Source organism: Manduca sexta, chromosome 20 (assembly GCF_014839805.1).
Source record: "Manduca sexta isolate Smith_Timp_Sample1 chromosome 20, JHU_Msex_v1.0, whole genome shotgun sequence".
NCBI lineage: Eukaryota > Metazoa > Arthropoda > Insecta > Lepidoptera > Sphingidae > Manduca > Manduca sexta.
In genome coordinates, this window is record NC_051134.1 from 1,718,670 (window position 1) to 1,740,329 (window position 21,660).

The 21,660-nt window shown below is 33.6% G+C and overlaps 1 protein-coding gene across 1 annotated transcript in view; it reads left to right on the top strand.

Annotated features, from left to right (window-relative positions):
• Positions 1 to 21,660, top strand: part of LOC115446013 (decaprenyl-diphosphate synthase subunit 1) — a 43,261-nt gene that overhangs the window by 18,901 nt on the left and 2,700 nt on the right. Inside the window, exons 4-6 of the mRNA XM_030172556.2 lie at positions 2,684 to 2,825; positions 17,133 to 17,222; positions 20,869 to 21,000. Of these exons, the coding sequence (XP_030028416.2) occupies positions 2,684 to 2,825; positions 17,133 to 17,222; positions 20,869 to 21,000 (364 nt within the window). The remainder of the gene's footprint in view (positions 1 to 2,683; positions 2,826 to 17,132; positions 17,223 to 20,868; positions 21,001 to 21,660) is intronic.

Genomic DNA, 21,660 nt, shown 5'->3' on the forward strand with positions numbered 1-21,660 from the left:
TGGCCTAGTGCGGATTGGTAGACTTCACATACCTTCGAAATTCCTATAGAGAACTTCTCAGATGTGCAGGATTCCTCACGATGTTTTCCTTCACCCTTAAAGCGAACGATAATTCACAAAGAATACAGAAATGATTTTCGAAAAGTCAGAGGTGTGTGCCCTTGGGATTTGAACCTGCGGACATTCGTCTTGGCAGTCCGTTCCACACTCAATTAGACTATTGCCGCTTTTTTTTAATATATTGACTCGACTTTTTTCGAGATTGAAAACATTGATGCTCCTTACAATAAAACAATATGTTGTTATACTGCGAAACTAACTTAAGACAAGTTCTCAACAAGAGTACTAGGACCTAACAAGACAGTTAACAGATTGAAAATATGTAGCTTCTTTGCTATAATACCAGTACTCATACAAAAATGCTGGTATTTAGACAATGAACTATTTGTTTGATTTAAATTTCCGTACCTCTAAAAAAATGTATATTTCGTTTTGATATTTAAAATGTCTGTGGAAATATCGCTTCCGATTACTATGTTTACCAATAAGTGCCACCTTTCGCCGGCAGTAATGCATTGAACTCGTTGCTTAAATGTCCATTTACCAATAGTTTCAGATTGCGTTCGTTCATCAGACCGCGCACTCTATAGTTCAATGTCTCGCCTGAGGCCTTGAACGAATGGTTGTTTTATTATATTAAAACTGAATGGCGACCATTGTGTTCGTAGCCTGGTAGTTAGAGAGACACGAAATGGACGGAATGTTACTTTTCTTTTTTACAAATCTTTTTTGTTTTGTAAAATAATGGAATAATCATTTTGTGTGAAGATGGTGTGTGTCTTAAAATAAGTTAAAATCAAATTGTTGGGATTTTTATTTATTAATTTAACTCTACTGGTAAAGTATTTAATTAAAGTGGCAAATTAAATTGTATTTTTTTTTGTTGTCTTCGATAATACATAATATTATAATCTAATCTACCATATATAAAAATTAAGATAATATGGACAGCAATATTCGTACGTTTTTTAGGTGTGGTGCTAACTATGTAATCGGTAATCGATTAAATATAATGGTGTTAAAAATGCCAACAAAACATAGGCTAAATATTTTAATCGCGTAGAATAATCGTAAATAATTGAGAATGCACACGGTTACAATAAAAATATAGCGCCGCTTTCAATAAACGATGTAAATGATGATAAAAGGACGTGCTTGCAATGGTTATGTAAAGGAAAATCCGATTTAAAAAGATTCTACCGCGATAATGAAAATAATTTTCATATATGAATAACAAATAATGCACTTTTGCACGAATTGCACGTATGATACGTAGCAGGGAATCTCTACGTGCCTGGAATATTTTGTTTATGGGAATAATAACTATTTATTTTTAAAGCTATTTTAACTTTTCACCGAGTACGGCGTATTTTACTTAATAGCAATCGAAACATACTGTAGGTTGCTTTAGCAACATGCTTTTAAAATATTTTTGGCCACGACGCTAGCCAAACACTAGAACAGAGCTATGACTATCTTATTCATCATAATATTGTTGCGCATGCGCCACTCCAAGGCTATTTTACTCTATCTGAATTGTTGACGAAATCGCGTTCGTTGTCGATTTTAATCGTTGTTTCCTCTCCTTTTCATTTTTATCTTGGTTTTTGTATGTGTTAATATTTAACTTTGTGTATTAAGGGCCAAAACCATTGACCATTAAATGATTAATCTAACTATTGTTTTGTGTCTTTCTCTCAACTGATTTGATTCATGTTGACAGTTGATAAATGGTTTACTGTAAATACATGTTGCCCATATAATATAATCCAAATTATATTTTTATTACTTGTAAAACATTTGATGTTTCTTGACAAAAATCGCCGACCCAGTGAATTTATATTCAATTGTTCAATCATAAAAGTGACGAATGTTACATAAAATCTTGTTTTGATATGTATAAGTATATTTTTTTTTATGTGGTTGGTGTAATCGTAAAATAAGAATCTGTTGTCCTGTCATGTAACGGACTTGTAAAGTTGGTTTTGTGCGTGCGTAATTAGCTTGTTTAAATTGAACTGAGGGTTAAATTGCGCAACTCCTACGATCCCGTTTGTAGTAAACGCAATATATCGTGCTGTTTGCTTTAAAGTTGTGTTAATTTATGTTTTTTTTGCATACATTTATTATTAACTACTTCAGAATATGATACATAGATATAATTTTAAAATACATGAAATGTGTTTAAATACGTAACGTAATTTTATCATTTACTTAATAACGTTTATTCGATATGGCTGCATGTTTATTTTTAACGCGTTTTTTTGTTTAAATTATATTTATGAAATCGTTTGCAAAATTGATGTGCTGTTGCTGAACTTAGTCTCTGAAGTTAGAGACGATATTTTTGTATTTCTAACCAATATTTATACGAGACTGATGTTCTCGCCGCACCTATTTATGTGATTATGTTACGATATAGGCCTTGATAAAACATTTATTCTATTCTATAAATGTTACGTATCATTAATGACAACAGTTAAAAATTTACACCTACATTTTATATTTACCTCTATATCTAGGTATTTACTACATAATTTCATCCAAAATATTTAATCTTATTATTTTATGTATGTTTATTATTTAAAATGTATATATTATATAATAATATTTCTCTCGACAGTGCACTACTGCCCTCACAGAGGCAAGTCGCAATGATAAGCGAGATGATACACTCAGCGTCGCTCATCCACGATGACGTTATCGACCAAAGCGACTTCCGCCGCGGGAAACCCTCAGTCAACGTGCTCTGGAATCACAAAAAGGTAACAATCATAATGTTACAACACTAATTATACAGCATGATGTTATTAAGCTTCACGTCCAATAATTAAATCCAAAGTATTTTGTGTTTTACTTGAATAGTCTTAACAGTGGTTTTTGTTTATTTCGTTATATTGAAAGATTTAGGCTGTAAAATACAGTTTACAGTACGAATTAGATATAATTAACTATCGCTTCTCTGGCGTGATACTTTTGTTTCACAGAAAAGCGACATCAAATGACAGCTTTGGTGCTGTATTTCGCATCATAATTGGCATTTTCAGTGGTCCAGAAAGCGTGTGCTCTCTTTACTCTCTTTACGATAGCAATGCATTCATGATTCATTTTAAATTAACGGTGTTGCTGTTAATGTCGGCGGAGATCGCTTGATATTACGTGATATACATCGTTTAATAACTTCAATTATATAAATATGTTTTTTCCACAAGGACTTGAATGCATGAGACGAAAAGTAATATTTAAGTACATACTTGAAAAATACTTCAACCTATTTTTTTTTCGTTGTGCTGTTTGGCTGTGAGCGCTTGCCGTGACGCAACTGAACAACATTCATTATAAATATTTGTATTGTTTGTATTAATTAACGTAAAAATGTACTTGATATTGTAGTCTTGTAGACTTTTGCGGTTTTCCATTCTAGGAAATGCTTGATCACGGTAAACATGTATGTACTGTATGATGTACCTACTCGCTATAACGTCTAGAAGGGCAATTTGCTTTACGTGGAACAAAATTTATTTAAATATTGTAAGACGCATGGGACAAATATACAATATTTTTACAACGTATATGTCAGTCTAAGGTGGCTGATTTCTGATCTCATTCAAATAAGAAGTTCTATTTGCGAATCTTTTTATTTATATTTAAAAAAAAGTAGATTAATAAAAATATATGCATGAATCGGATGGCAGATCTTGTAGTTCTATAATTTCTTAAAGAATTTGTGATTAAATTTGAGATGTTTTAGTTAAATATCGGATAACCTTTCTAAGTGGCGAATTGTGAAATTATTGTAAGCCTCGAAGTACTTATTCCCTATAGGTTTCGTTGGTTGATTGAATTGACGTATCAATCTCGGCCCTTTAAATTTGTATATAACTATAAAATTATACAGTAGTTTTCCGTATTAATTTTACTTTGACGTCTTATAAGAGATGTTTTGTTAGTTTGAAATGTTATTAGAAAATTATATAATAAACCTGTATTAAAAATAAGCCATTAAATCATTCGCGACTTATTTCAAAAAAGCATATCCTTTTGATATTTAAATCAGTGAGGGATAAACCCAACATTTAAGTCATCGTAAAATTATTTATCTTTATGAAAATAAACATACTTAACAGATTGTTCCTAGAGACAATTATTTATTCCTCTATCGCCCCACAGTAGGAGGCAGACGATGTGACATCGTGTCTGCGAATAATATATAGTTTTCAAGGTCGTCACTTTGTATTTAATGCAGATTACTATAATATCGTCTTCATCAGGAAATTCCAGTCGTGATTAGAATACGTAGCAGAACTATGCCCAATAAAATGTTAACATTAGTTTCATTGTAATACATCACTCATTAACAATTCGGTGAATATAATTTAAATCATCATCTAATACACGACATGACGTGCTATATTAATTCAATAAGCTATCCGTGTAAAATTCCATTGCGTTTTTGTGAGTGTTATTGATGTCGTTTTGGTGTAATTTAAAACAAGTTTTTTATTGTAAATATAAATATTAATTATTGTGAATTGTAAGGTCTAGTATTAGTTTCCACGTCACTCAACTCACGGGCCCACCTGCGGCTATAGAATCACATAAGTTAGCTGGCAAAGTGAGTCACTATCGATTAGGAATTGTGTTGAATACTTGTTACACCCCAGTCTAAACCTCTGTCTGTTGTCAGTCTGTATGTCAGCTCATAAAATTTTAAAATTTTAACAATTATACGGTTTACCAAATCGGCATGGTGCTACATTTGGATAAACCCGATTAACCAATTGGTATGTGCCCGATGTCGTCCTAACAATGAGCCGATCGGATAGTCCAAATGGGCTTTTTAAATAAATAGCCGTTGGTGTTGTCTGTGTTGTATATACGACGTTGTTGCTAAGCAGATATTTTACATAGCATTCCTGTGAGCTGGCAGGCCGTCAATATTATTCTATGGAGCTTTTTTATACCAATTAAGAATGTGGGTTACTTTGAATCAATGTATTTGAAATGCAAAAAACACAATGATATTATTGTGTCTTTAGGCATACAAAGAAATTAATTCCAATTGTTTGAAAACTATGAACGTGTTTTATGTTATTAGATGCCGTCGCGGCGCTTTGCTTCGCCCTGACGATATTTCTGATGTGTTATACCTTATAGATACAGATTTGACCATTTGGTCCTATTTAAAATCCAAGTTGAATAGTAAGCAATACTCGTGTGTTCTTTGGATGTATTTGACGTCAAGTATGTAGGTAAAGATCACGTTTGACGCCGTTTTATGCATAGTTCATTCAAGTCATTGAACGTTTGCTCTCTCATCCGACGTATAGTTTTCACGCAACGTGCTAGCGGTATCATGAAGTCGGCTTTCTTTATTCCTATTAATTTGTTACATGACGTTACACTTAATTTAATTTTACCTTAGTGTTTATTTCATTAAGAAATTCATCAAAAACCGGGAACCGACAAAAACTACTACGCCGCTTTATTGTTGTCTTTAGCAATATTAGTTTAGGCCTTAAGCGAGTGCCCATTATTTAACCATTTGTCGTGTAAATATTGATATATATTTGTAAAGTTAAATTTGTGTGTTTGCCATATTCAATTTCAATTTCATAGACCATAAAAGGTTTGTGTGACCTCAATTTACTTTATAAATGTGTCACGGTCATGATACCTGTATTATAATTTATATAAACAAATTAGAAAAACTTTAGTGTCTTGCATGCTTCTAAGATAATATTATATGTACACATGTAGCTATAGGTTGTTGCCCTAAACATGAAAATAAATACAATCTGTGGGAAATAGTCCGAGACGTAACCGCTTGGCTGCCTGACGGGGCTACCACGTATCGTACCACGTAACGATCATTGGCGCTAATAATTTTGTTGTTTCTTTCTTTCGTTTTCGGAGTGAGCGAGAGGTATAACAGAAACTATTCAACAAAGTGTCCGTGATAGTATCGGAGAGTGTTGTCGCCCGCTGCAGACGCGGCTCACACGCTTGTGGTGGACCGAAAGCTGAACAGCGCGACCCCCGGTGAAAGTGCCCCGCGGCCTTCGTCACTTTAATAACATCAATATGGTCTAGATTTTGTTTTCGTGCCACCAATGTTAATGTTTTGAGTCTTTTTAGGTGGCAAACGAGCAAGTGAATCACCTGATGGTATATAATCACCTTCATTCAGCATTACCACGATTCACAATAACACCGAAAAGTTACTAAATGAATGTTGATCCCGAAGTAGGACGGCTATTTTGTGTCATGTAGGTGTTTTTGCCTCGTTGCGGAGTTTGAATCTGCGGGCTCTCATTACACAGACGGCTATTTGCTCGCTGCGATACGGAGGCTGCCGTTACACTCAATATTAGATGAGTTGTGAAAGCTTTGACGACCTTTGAGGAATTTAATAGCTGGTTCGAATTATAGTCCTCCGGCGTCCTTACTAATCGCATGAGATTCAAAGGTACCGATTGAATGTATTGGCTTGCTCGTGCTACGGACAGTCAGTACTCGATGCGGTCTTTAATAATTTTTCACTTACTCGTAACATCAACAATTCTATTATCAACTTTTTACATTAGTATGTAATGGAAAGATGCTAATATGTAATGGAAAATTTATTTCCATTACATTTTTCTTTCTTACACCTTAAATTAAGAATGTAAAATTATCAAATATCTAATAGAAAAAATGTAAATATGATACACAGCACGTTTTCTGACGTGATGTTCGAAACACGATCGTTGTGTAATGTTCCCCTCTTTAAATGAATATATTTGTTAAACTTATTATAGCTATTAGATTGGTCAAGGTAATTTTCGTAAGCATTGTCACAACATTAAGTATGACCAACGCTAAAACACACATTCCATTGGGTCCTGTATTATCTTTTTAAATAACATCTTTAAATAGTTTAGAAGTTCTAATTAATATTTCTAGTTCTTTTTACATATAGGTTATTTGATATTCTTAATAATGTTTAGCATAAATGTAGGATATTTTGAAACTAGCATCTATAAAAAGAGCTAGTATCTAGAAAGAGCTATGCTCCTAAATCAAAAAGTTATAAATCTTTAACCGGCAAATGAGGTAATTCAAATGATAGAAAAGAGATGTAACATCTCTATTTTGACGTCACTTGGCAATACGGTGCGCCCTAAGAAAGAGATAGCGACATAACATAACTACGTGGCCACTCTTGCTCATAGCAATATTTGAAATATGAGCAAAGTAACTGTATAATTAATTCCTTTTTTTTTTAATGTAGACCTGTATCACCGTTAGATTTCCTTGCCTTTCAATTACTCTACAATTTATTTGAATTTGATAAATTCATACATCCTATACCCGCTCATAAAAAGGAACTAGGTGCGACGAATTGATTGAATCCTGAAGAAATATGGGATTTTAAGAGTTGGCTACGAAACGAGAACTTTACTTAATTGGGCTTATATTTTGCGGATAGGCATGTGGCATACAATTGAACAACGTAAAAAAATAGGACTTATAATTGTGTGTTTAAACAATGAATCGGTGTGGCTTTGAAATAAATTAATTTGGAACAAAGAATCCGACTTATACATATTTATGTAGTTATTGATGTTTAGTTCATCAGCATTTTGACGGTTTTACTTATTAACTCTACTTGTAGGCAGATTGCGTTTATGTTTGCCCTTCAAATAAAACGCCCCTGTCCTGCGATTATGTCTTCCGGTGATGTGATCTTTAGTATGTAACGCTACTTGAATGGACAATATTGTACATTATCGTCTGAAGTCCTTGTCGTATTTTATTACGTGCAAAGTTTATATAAAAATATTTTTAATTTATATAAAGATAAAAACAATATTATATTGCATTTACATAAATGTATAATTTAAAAATACTTATATGGTGTTATATGCAATCTTATTGTGAGTTAAAATGCTCCTGTTATGAAAGCTGTAAATACATGCATATTTTGAACGGTCATTTTGTTTATTTATAAATAAAAATTTGAATCGTTTTGGCTCGAAATGCGTGAAAGTATTAACGATTTAATAGCCTTCGTGGTGCAAAAAACGTGGAAGTGGTTGTAAAGGGCTACGATTGCGATTTCCGCATCGCAGCTAAAAATTGTTATCCCCAGGTCTTTCCAGTGGAAACGAAAGGCCCTCAAGGTTCTCTTGTTGTCTTTGAAATAATACAAGTGTATAAAATGGCATTAAGATTATACGTGTGATATTTGGATATATTATTTATTTACTTGCCTTATTGGTTTAATGTATGCTTGAAGATATAGAAAAGAATATACACACAAAAGCAAACACGTATAACACTGACATTTATTACAACTTCTAAATGGGCTAGGGATCTCTTAACCCGTATTATGTAATTCAAATAGTCAAATGTTGATTTTGCTAGTACCAGTTGTGACTGCTATATACGTTCGTACGTGTACATACTCTTTGTGTAAACATGGTACCACGGCAACAGGGTGTGCCTGTTTGCAATCTATGTCGTTTATTGCCGGCCACGGATGTGGATTATTTACCTTTGTTGTTACGTGGTCAAAATTAAAGATAAATTGCACATTTTTAGCGTGTTCCTTTGCAAACACGTCAGCATACATAGACATTACGTAATATAAATATTTGTATTATTAGATCAATAGAGCGATACCAGGTTGTTGACCCTCGTAAAGACGTTTGCTTTAAATAATTAAAATATTCCTGCTCTATAAAAGTGCGATGCATGCCAACGGTTTGAGCGAAGTTACGCAGACGTCAGCGGTCGAATTGCCGATTCTTATCATATCTGAGACCATTGTTCAGAATATGTCGCGTACCTTATTGTTCACTCTGTCTGCATGGAATTGCGAGTTTAAATGAGGAGCGTACGTAATTCGAATTATAAAATAAATTTGCAAATATACCTGGTAAAGTTATACTCCGTTTTGCGGTATTGTTTCATCAGTGAATATTACACTGTTACAGTATTTTTATTAGACAGTTAAAATTTAAGGTTAACGCACACATTCTTTTGACGCTTTTTATTGTGCTCGGTCGCTCTTATAACCTATTTAAAATAATAGCCACTACGTTTATTCGTTCGATAAAATTAGCTCAATGTGGTCACTTGTTATTTGTAATGAGATTATAGGTCTCCTAACATTATAGACGTTTATATATTTTCCTCAAATTGAAATACGAAAAAAATTCTGAATATTCTTCTACATGATATCATGCGAAACTGAATCATATTATTTAAAAAGTCTATTCATACGTACGACGTTCTTAATCGTCTTATAAAAACTGTCTATTCGAGATTGTGCTCATTACATGTACCTATTATAATGATTTTAAATTAAAACATCTTAACTAGATCGAATGTACGTACTTTGATGAAAATTATGCAATACATTGGTGTACCTGACCTTTTATATAAAATGAATGCGGTAAATCTCCTGTTCACCTATTAAAATCCAAGTATATAGATTCTTACGTAAACAAAATTATTGGTCTTTTTATTAATACAAGTTTATACGAAGAACTTATGTGTGGCACATTCAGTTGACTAAAAATAAAGTAGATTGATAACTATATTTTTAAATGTGCAAATATCCTGACTCATAAACATATTAATTTGAAAGTAAAAAATTCATTAAACCTTGTATATTGTTCTTGTTTTTTGTGTAGTATAATTGATATTTATTATTAACCACAACCGTTGTTCGATTACGATCTCAGCGGTTGGGTCTCGATCGGAAGGACGCGTGAGAGGTCGATGGTAGCTTTCACTCGGGCGGGCATCATCTATCAACGGCGAATGCCGACACACGCTCTCGGGCGCTCTGTCCACAGTGACCGGTCATGGTAAAGCTCACCTTATATAATTACATTAAATACTCAACAAAAAAATTTCCTCCTTCCTTATTGTCCGTTTAAGTGTCTTTGTTGTGTTCGAATATCTTTGTCTATATACTTATAGAGATTATAAGGGTTTAATGCGTTTCTTTTTTTGTTATATGTATGTATGTTTCGAAGGAGATGTGCATTAATTAAAATAGTATATTATTAGGTGATGTTCTTGTGATTTATGCTATAAAAATATATCGTAATTACTACTAGGCGCAAACCCATCAACAACCCTTTTGGAAGACACGGTGTTTGGTCCCTAATATATAAAAACTTAAAGGAAAGATCACCATTAAAATTAAATACGTTCAACTTTCTCCGCACAACAAAAATTCTTCGGTTCTTTGGGCCTTGACCGCATTCGCCTCGAATTGAACTTTTTTTACGCAATTCCTATAATGAAATCTTCGAAATGACACGAGATTCTACTATTTGTTTGCACGAGATATTTTTAAGATCACATTTAAATCATATTTACGGTGTGAAGATCATTTTGTATAGTTTTATCTAATACATTAATCTTTGAATCAATTTTTTCATGTCGTTAAAGTTTGTTATAAATGTGCTATTAGCCGCTGTAATGACCAATTATATATATTCGCGGAATGTTTTTATCCTTGATTCAAAATTATGAACGATAAAGTGTATATAGGTCCCATAATACAGGACATAAACTTAAATAACCTATGCATTATCGTGAATCACATGATTAATGTGTCTTATCCATACATTGTCTAGAAATTTGCCAGAATTATTCACAAATAAGTAAAAGGCGAAAAATTAAAGATTTCCTTTTTTTATAATTGTTTACCAGGAAAGTGTCGGCGATTGTATAACTGTATATTATTTCACGATTTACGAATTATTATTTCGTTTTGGTCAACATCTTTGACATGCCGTCAAATCATGCTTTTTCTTGTACAAATTACATAATTACCGATGTCCTTTTTGTGTCCACTTAGAAAAGATTTCGTAAGTTGAGTAATTTGCCAATCGCAATTAACAAAACATAGTTATGATGATTTGTAATTTGCTTCGTCGTGAATGCGTTGGAGTGGACATTTAATAAATAGGTAAATTAATCCGCGGATTAATTCCTGCGGGTAAGCCAAACTATCACAACTCAAAAGCAGAGTTAATTGACTCATCTGATACAAGTACAAACCCCCACTACGTTCGTAATTTGTTCGTAATTTTTATGTACTGCGAAAGAGCACCTTATTGTAATCATACAATGGCGCGACGTTCATGATAAATTGGGCGAGTGATCGACTGAGATATAAACATTTTTGAATCTTCCTTTTAAACATCTGATAACAAATAACTTGTTTTTTTTTTTACCCACTAATGAATGACATTTTGCACAGTGTCGAATTATGCGTATCTCTTTTTTTTTATCTAAAATCTCGTTTAGTTTTTTATTTAATTTTATTTGTAGCCACTGTTCATAATGATAATATATATTTTTTAAATATATTTTAAATGTATTATCTCGTATTCAGGATAGTCGAAATATAAAAATATAGATGTCTTGATTAGATTTTGTTTTGTACACTGATATTTTATTTAAATCTCGTTGAAATCTTTCCTACGCGCATACAAAGCCACTTGTTGTGTTCTATTCATGCAATTTGGCCGACAGGTGCATATACGTTTAGTGGTTAAGCGTATATATTGCGGCGAATGAATGAATGAATGGATTTGTGAACTATTACTTTCTATATGGTCGTATTGAGGTGACTGAATGCTCCGTCGAAAGCAAAATTCGTCCAACACTTTCGTCGAGTGACCCACCGTGGCAAGTGTTAAATAAAGAACTGGTCTTGGTAACAGTATTTTGCGGGGAGCCGGAAGATGATTGCGGGGGGATGTGGGTCGGTGTCTCACTGCTCACACACATTTGTGCTCCATGCCACTTGCATCCAACCGATTAGACGCTCAACCTTTTCGGTTTGTTTATATATACTTATTTATGTCACATTTACATAAAGGTATATATAACACCACAACAGTTACTTACAGTACTAAAGACATCATTTTTATGCATTGATATGGGGAGATAATAACCATATTTTTTATATAAGCCTATGTAATATTCCATATCTTAGTCATATTACTAGAAAATTAGTGATCCTCCAAATTTTGGTTTTAATGATGATGAGTCTCGCGAAAAATATTATATCATTGTCATTAAGTTAATACCTCTAGGTGCGGTATTTTGATTTTTAAAAATAATTAAATATTTATAAATATTTGTATTTATAAAAATAAATATATTGAACAAAGTAATCGTTGTAAGTAGGACCAGAATTTATCGTTAATGTCAAGTGTTTGGTTTAACTTGTTATCTAACACCTAAATAAATTGGTATCACGATGCGATTATTGATTGATACAATATCTGTACTACTACTACGCTGCTGATAAACGTGTGTGTATTATATTCCTGCGGATTAAATCAACAGTAAATTATCACGAATATTATAAACAGTTTTTTACGCGTCGACCTCGTATTTGCACGTAAAGGTCGATTCGATTATCTATTTAGTATATTTGAGAGACGGTAGAGCTAAGGATGTTAAATATATACCGGCACGCGGCAACCGGTGTATTAATCGGTAATAGGCACGGATATTGCGAAGAAACGTGGGAGACTACATCTCATGTTTGTAATGAAGTTATTAATACGTGTTTGCTAAATCAATAGACATAAAACATATTTTAAGCTGCTAAGTGATTAATCAGGAATGCTACTGTTAACGGCACTAAAACATTAGAAATTTTCAATTGTATCCCACATTTTGTGTGATAAAAGCCTCATTAGGGTTAGAGATTACAAATCCTAGTGTTATTACAAAAACCGGATTTTTACCGGCACACGTGCCAACACTATGCGGCGAGGTGTGTTGTAACGATGGCTCACGTCGGCCACTAATCGCCACTAGATACCATACGTTTCGCAACAACACCGGTCCCTCCACTCACTCGATACGAAATACCTTTGAACACCTGTAATTCGAACGTCTATCGATCTCTTTAGGTAAAATGTTATGATTGAAATATAATTAATCTTACAGAATATTCGTATTAATGAACAAAAACGCAACATTTTTATTTAAATTTTACGATCGCGTTGTCTATAAATAATATTTTATCATAATTTATATTCGAATTGAGTAAGATTAACTGTGACAAAATGTTGCGATGGTGAGATTGGCCACATAAATTTGTGTCGTGCTCGATTCGAAGTGTGGTCTGAAATGGCCCGCTGGCAAGAAGGATGAGGGGGGAGTCAAGGCCGACCGCTTGACATACATCCCGCCACATTCACCTTCCGTCCACCGCCGTCGCCACCTGTCCTCACCATCACTGTCAAGGCTGCTTTGCGAAACACCACTACAACCTCCACCTAAGTCTGTAACAACCACTTGGACAATTTCGCAACCAATATGATACTCTTTGGTAATGGCATTCGACACCAGAATAGCTTTGATGTGTCTGCGGCTATGGTATTATTTTAACATCTTCGCTATACAAGTGTCACGCGTGACTTAATAAACTAACATTATTTATACCCCAAAAGTTAATTTTAATTTAAACTATTTTATTTTAAGCGAAGACGGAAGTACCTGTGTTTGTATGCAATCTGTATTGTGTTTCGAATAAGGAAAATTGTTCACTACCGAGGTGATTGACTCGGCGCTGCCTTGAAAAGGGGAAATATCATTACATAGGCTAAAACTTTCGCGCCTTTGAGTAATACAGTCGTAATGTTTGAAGACTTTACAGCATTGTAACACGTATTTACTATGCCTGAATTTTCATTAATAATTCACACGATGTGCGAACTTACGTTATAATGTACTAGTGTTAATGAATTAAAGAATAGAAACCACAACGCATTCGGAATTAAGGCGACGTGAAATCGTAGAGATTTTTCTGGTAAATTATTCATGTGGCTCACGTTGGGCAGACTTTCGACGCGTTCTTGTAAAAGCCTTTCACTCTTATCATGGGAGTTACCTACATATTATGTTGTCCATATGTGATTATTCATATAACTAATACATTTTGGGTTAATACTGCTTCAGGTTTATTACAATTTGACCGTAACGTATACGTTTGACGTCAGGCTTCTCATGCCTAGAAATTTTTGAAACTTTCATATTGCTACGTTCCGTGAATTCGATTAATTATATGTGGTTAATAATCTTTTCTTAGCACCAAAATTATCATTTCCGACTTTTATTTATAAGTACGTGTTTAATTAACATAAAAATTACCTTTATTTTTAGTTGCACAGTAGAAAGAAACAAGTTTTCTATTCTACTGTTGTGATTGAGTCACTCATCTCAAGTCTAGCAGACTGGCGGGCTCGTTCGTAACGGATGCGTTTTTAGCCTGGTCAGCCGATGGCCGTGGCAGAAAGTGTGTTAATATGTACACTGATTTGCGCAACGAAGCGCGTACGATACGCGCTGTCCACTCCCGTACACAGTCCCGTTTTGTAGCAATTAATATAAACTATTATTACGCGATGTATTCACGTTACTTACTCGTGCAATACTTGGTCATGACATAAATAAACATTCAGACATCCGTGACTGCAAGAAACGCTACCAAATTTCGAAGAAAAAAATAGTATTTGTTGGTTTCTAGCAGCCGAACTAAAACTACCCTTGATAAGTTGACTTCTAACAGGAGTAGAAACAATACGTATGAAAACTCAATTAACATGATGGTGTGTGTGTCACCAAGTCAAACCGGATTCGTGACCGGATGCCTTCAACCTTACTATGTTATGGAATTACGTACCGCGTCATCGTCTGACCACTTTCACATTTTTTAATTTGATTAACTAAGCTCATATGCGTGAGTACTTACTTACGTTATTTAATATGTTATAAATTTACAATTGAGTATAAATCTGCGAATTGGCAATTGTATTTAATTTAATTATCCGTTATTATATTTTTTTGTGTTGGAACTTGAAATCGCAAGTGAAGCATTAACAGAATTTGAAACATAGAAAATGAGAAAAAAGCTGACATAGGAATCCGCTATACACAAAAAAAGACAAAGTTTGAAGTTAATGCTGGTCCCCATACTAGACAAGCCTGTATCGTAAAGTCCCGTGTAATTACTCGGGAGTGATTTTTTATCACTTGTAAACAATAGTTTTTAGGAATATATTGAGATTTTACTCTACTATAATATCTTTAAAAACAACAAGTGTCTAGAGTACAACAGAACACTAACAAGTTAATTTTAAGAAATATTAAAATTTATAAAATTAACTTGAGTATTTAGAGAGTTATTTTTTAATAATTTGGAATAACGTTCTGTAATAATAATAAATTTAAAGTTTTCTCATATCCAATTTGTTTTTCTGTAAAAAGAAATTAATATCAATTAAGCACGATTTTATTGAATTGTAAATAACTCAAATCATTGTTGTCGATTAAATTTAGGTCGATTATTCCAGTATTCTATTTTATTTGTAAAAACAAATAGTCAATTGTACTAGTTCTTTACATACATCATGTTAAACACAGTATATGTTTATGTAAAGTGAAGTTATAAATAAAAATAAATAATAAAATGTATCGTTATGCAGTTGGAAATAGTGGCCCTTTAATCGAATGTAAATTAAGGTAGGCGGTCGATAGCACAAATAAAGCCACTCGATGTAGGCTAACGAGTGTCCACTACTATCGAAAGGCGCCGCGTCCCAATTGCACACGTACACAAAATAAAAACGAAACAGAATGTTAGCTTGCTATTAATAAACATACTTAACTGGTTGTTATAATTCAAGTTAAAAATTATCTCAGACCGAAACATATAATGCTCCCTTTTCATACGATCTACAATGAACAGATATGTGTATAATAAATAAATGTAAAATTACATCATTTTGAAATTTTAGTCTAGTTTTTGAGTAGACACAAATTATACTTCAACGTATCCAACATGTGTAGACAATCATAGAAAAACTTTACTTTATTTAATGTAGCCTGCTGTTTGTACTAGTATGTTGTGTCGGATCGCATCGGCACCTCCCCAGTAGGAAGCGAGGGCCGGTGCGACTCTACGCACGCGGCATTAGTATGCAGCTACATTACAACTTTCTCGACATTCTTGCCAAGCGGAGAAATGCCACCATGGATACATATGTATTTACATTAAACGTTGATTTTGAGGTGATAGCAACAATAGCAATTGACGATTTATTATGTCCAGTGTGACAGATGCTCGTAAAGCGTAGTGATAAGGCCGTCGTCGTAATGGGCACAAATATAATAGTAAGCTGTTTTCAACGGTCCATCTCGTGGTCAAACGTGGACCGTGGTCCGGGCAGTCATAATTACGCCAACCGATGCGTTAAGAAACGAGAGACCTTTATATTGCAAAAACAATTTCCTAACTCGAAATTTAACCAATCGGAAATAGTCTACTATTATGGTAGGTGATAGGAGGTTGCTAGACTTCTTTAATGACCTTACCTACTATTCCATATGATATTGGGTTTACCCATTTACGTCACGTATGCTTAAAATCAACTTGTATTTTCTTCCATTCTTCGCACAAATGATAAATCTGTTTACCTACATGATATAATTTTATGGGTACATACTTACCTACCTTACCTTATAAAGACTGCCTCGGTGGCGTAGTTGTATTGCATGTCCGATACAATACCGCTCTGAGGTCCTGGGTTCGAATCCCGGGTCGGGCAAAGTGATATTTGGGTTTTTCTGCTCAGTATCAGCTCGGAGTCTGGAATTTGTGCCCGATATGGCGATAGGCTCGCCCCCTATCACATCATGGGACGGAACATACTTGGCGAAAAGTGGGTGCCCTAGTTGCGCCTCTGCATACCCCTTCGGGGATAAAATGCGTGATGTTATGTTATGTTATGTACATACTTACCAGACTCTCATCGATAAAAAAATTTACTTACTATGTAACCATTATTGATTCTATTCATTAACGTTTATATATCTATGAACAATGGTTTACTTTTGTAATTTTTATTGGTAAAACAGATGTGTAAAATAGATAGGAAAAAGACGAAACGCTTTGTTTTTCAAATGTACCAAAATGGAAACGATGTGTGTATCTAAAAAGCTATTATAGTACTTATTTGTTTTTTTTTCCATGTTTCCAGGTGGCGATGGCCGGCGACTTCATCCTCGCCGTGGCGTCGATGATGATAGCTCGCCTGCGCAGCGACGACGTCACACTTGTGCTCAGCCAGGTAATATCTTACCCTCATTAAATGCGGACCCCACTCTGCTCCCATCAGCTGCAGTGGGATCACCAGCCGCATATAAAGAAATGAATTCACCATACCTACATAATATATACTTACAAAGAAGCTAAGCTAGTAATCCACATTTATTTTAAACATCCATATTTTTTTCTGCCTTACGTTATACCGTTTAATTGCGAGGGTCATTCTTTCTGCTCTTATAGCTTCCACTTCGTCCGGTCTTGCGCATCGTTCTTAGGAAGACCATAGACTCCAATGTTCATAATTTATCGTACGTACTAGAAATGTAGAAACTCAAAATATGCGACAAGAACAAAAACGACTATTTTTATCATGAGTGGTATCTAAGAATAAACGTTAATAGCATTGTCGAACTAAAATAAAATGTTATACGGAAAACACGCGGAGAAACCCGTCCGCTTCAGGAATAATAATTAACGTATGTGTTCGATACATCGGTAATTTCCGCGACGAGACGTTGACATCTTTTAAAGTGATAAAAGCTTTTGACCAAATGTTTATACTTTAGCTGTACGATTTATAATTTCAGCTTTGTGTCGAATCGTAGTTTTTTTCAGTCGCTAGTAGTTTAAATTTTACAATCAAAAAGTATATTAAAGAAGCGTGTTTTAAAAATACATTTACGAACAATTTAATTTTACGATCCCCTTCTGCTTTAAAATATTGTTGCGAGATTTGTGGCACGCCGCTTAACCGCGAGATCTCACAGCATCAACTTTTAGTGACAAGTGACCGCCATTCGTTTACTGCCAGTCCTGCCACTGCAGTTTTAGTAATATGAACCGATAATCATTTATGTGAATCATTATTTCGCGAAATCGAATCTACTGTTCTGTTAATAATTGTTTTATACGACGTTAGATATTGGCAAATAGAACGTAAAAAATCCATATCTAATAATTATTATTAATTCTGTTATAAATAATTATTATTGACTACCTCGGTGGCGTAGTTGTATTACAGTACTTCTGCAGTGCTGAGATCACGGGTTTGATCTCCGGGTCGGGTAAAGTGATGTTCGGTTTTTCTACTCCGTATCAGTGCGGAGTTTATAATTTGTCTAATTAAGCGATAGCCTCGCCCCTTATGACATCATGGGATGGAATACGCACGGCGGAAAGTGAGTGGACCAGTTTCGCCACTGCTGATCCCTTCGGGTTTAACAACTTGTTATTTGCAATACATATTAGATGCGTCATCACTATTAAAAGATAAACAATAATGAATCCCTCCCTTTAGATTGAGCGCGATACACTTTGACCCTAACATTTATCGTGAGTAGAAAGTTGTGCCCTACCATGGGACGTTCATAAACGATTTACAGTTGAAGGTGTCTACGATTGGCAAAACGTTATTTTATTAAAGTTTATTACAACTTACAAACAGGGCTCCTATATTATATACTCGTATATTTTAATATCTTTCGTAGCATTATTGTTAATTTACTCCAAATGATAGGTTTTAGAAAAATAGTACGATAAATAAATTAAAATCTATTACCAAAGCAAGTAACTGCCTAAAAATATGATTGCATAGTAACTGGTTAGACTCCTTATACATTTTTAGAGCCCTTGACGTCACGCCGAATTTGCATCGGCTGCTGGCAAGAGTGTATTGTAATCGTGTCTAAAGTGTATTCAATAGCATTCATTCAATACCATGTTACATAGCGATTACGTTTTATGAATGCCATTTCTATACGATCTATCGGTGACATCATCTTATCATCATCGCGTTAGACATAAAGGGACGTGCGATTAATCAACATACAATGATAACCGATCAATCGGATGCAGTGCTACATTATTTACTTGATATATATTCTAAGAGATAAACTCAATAAGATATAGACTATGTTAACAATACAAAGTAGATATTAGTAACGTTATTGCGAGGTCCAACAGCTTCTAGTATTGAGTTCTTAGCCTCATCGGTTATATTGAAAGAAACGTTTCTTAACCATTCATAAATTATAGAAATATAATATAACAATAGGATTTATTCATAAAAAAGTTGATGGGTAAGGATAACATTACAATGTTCTTTAAGACGCTACGCTGAGTAAATAACTGTGACTATTATACATGGCGCATAAGTTACGAACGGGAAAATGTAGTCATTTTGGAATAAATGATTTAAATAAAAAAATTGTTGGTCTTTTATAAAATTTTAAATTACTAAAATGTTCCTTATTACATTACATTGTTTATCTAATTGTGTTGCAAATTAATATATTATGTACTTTAGAAAGAGATTTACGGAATCAACTATTTTAGTGGCAGTGTCATTATAAAATGAATAAAATAATATCCTCATTATAAAAAAAAAATGAAACAACCTAAGTAAATACAACATATTTGGAAAATATGATGTAATTTATTTTGTATATTCTATAAATATGATGTAATTTATTTTGTATATTTAAGGATTCTCCCCGCCGTTGGTCCCGTGTGGGTATAATGATTTTTCCACGTGGAAATAAAAATAGTATTTTGTACCGGATGGGTTTTTGTTTTTAGTCAACATTTAGTGGCAGTATAAGGCCAGTATCAATCTCAATCGGTTATTCGGTAATCTCTATCGGTTTAAAAAATCTTAGAACTGATAACAACTAGGTTTGACGGTTACACGATCTTAGTCCTCAAAGGCTCGATTATTATTTGTTGCTATTTAACTCTGATTAATCCTTGGCGGATTTAAACCCAAGCCAGTTAAGTACAGGCGTTGTAATATCAATTATCTATAATGAATAATCGCATTGAACTCGTATGCGTAATTATTTTCCACCTCTGTGCGTATGTGCATAACAACTAACGGGGTCGGACAAATTTGCCTGAAAATAAGTACATTAAAATACCATCCTGTCAGAATCATTATGTATAAGTAATACTTAGGATTAATTACCTCTGCATATTTAAGTAATTATATATTATTTCGTTGTAATTAAATTTCTTATTAATTAGCGTAATTACACAAAATATTCTAGATTCATGCGTACTTTTCTTGGATTTTTGTTAAAGTACGTATTTACTTTGTAATACAGAGCGCATCATTTCAATACGATTTTAAAGATTTAAAATTTTTCTATTCGTTCGTTGTTTGAAAAATTCGTGCCTATTTTGAAACTCAACAAATGTGAAAATACCGTATTCATCTCTATTGTTGCATAATAACCGCAAATTACGTTTATTAACAATTAGTAGAAACAAGGTTATATTTAAATACGAAATATAAAAATAGAACAACTTTTTACTATTTACTTAATAAATGGGACTTTTTCGCGGTCTTTGTAACCACTAAGAAGTAACCAAGAATATAGTTTTTCAATACGCATTTTAAATATTTTAAAATTTACAGTACGAATTGCATTCTTCGCGCTTCGTGTAACTCAATAAAATGCCCTTCGTTATGACCTCAAAATATTTTTCCTTGTTATGTCTAATGCTACGATACACAATAATGTTTTAAAATTATCTATTCCATTACTGAAATTGACAAATATTTTATAGTTCACATATTTTTTTTCGTATATAAAAAAGACAAGCTTTTTCGCGCTCCTAAAGATAATGTTTATATTTGAATTAATAAATATGTTTGTTTATTATTGCAGGTGGTCACAGACTTAGTGCAAGGCGAGTTCATGCAACTCGGTAGCAAAGAGACAGAAAACGAGCGATTCGCTCATTACCTCACCAAAACATACAGAAAAACAGCATCCCTTATCGCAAATTCTGTTAAAGCGGTAAGTAAACACTGTTCTTAAAATGCAAAATATGTATATTTGTATAAAAAAAGATTTCTGTTGTAACACACTATTTTTACTAAAATGAGTCAATTAAGGTAAAATGGAAATACAAGGTATTGTTTCCTTGTTTTTAAGACCTGAAAGTCCAAAGCAAAACAATTTTAATCGTGTAAATCAGTTTTATATCACAAGTTGACAGGCAGTTAGAGATCACTGAAGTTCCCATTCTTATTAAAGACATAGTAACTATTGTATTCTTGACACGTTGCAACAAGTCATCTCAGTGCCTGAATGATGAAGGAAACACGTAACATTAGTCGAACGGTCCCTTTGTTTATAAAGTAATTAATGCAAATCGTAATCAGTCACGTAACGTATTAGAACACTGAGATTTGTTCAATAACATTTTTAACAATTCACAGTTGCATTATATTATGTAATGTGTGTTAAGGTGGGAATTGTGTTTTTTTGCAGTTGATTGTTATGTGGGGAATTATAACAAGTGCATAATGTAGTGTTGAACATCATAGACTTCGTGTTCGGAATCCAAAAATTCAGAATTAGCGAGAAGGGGAACAATTAAAGAAAAGATTGACAAAAACTTAACAAAATATACGCGGGTGCTGACATAGCCAAACAATATTATTGTTTAGGAAA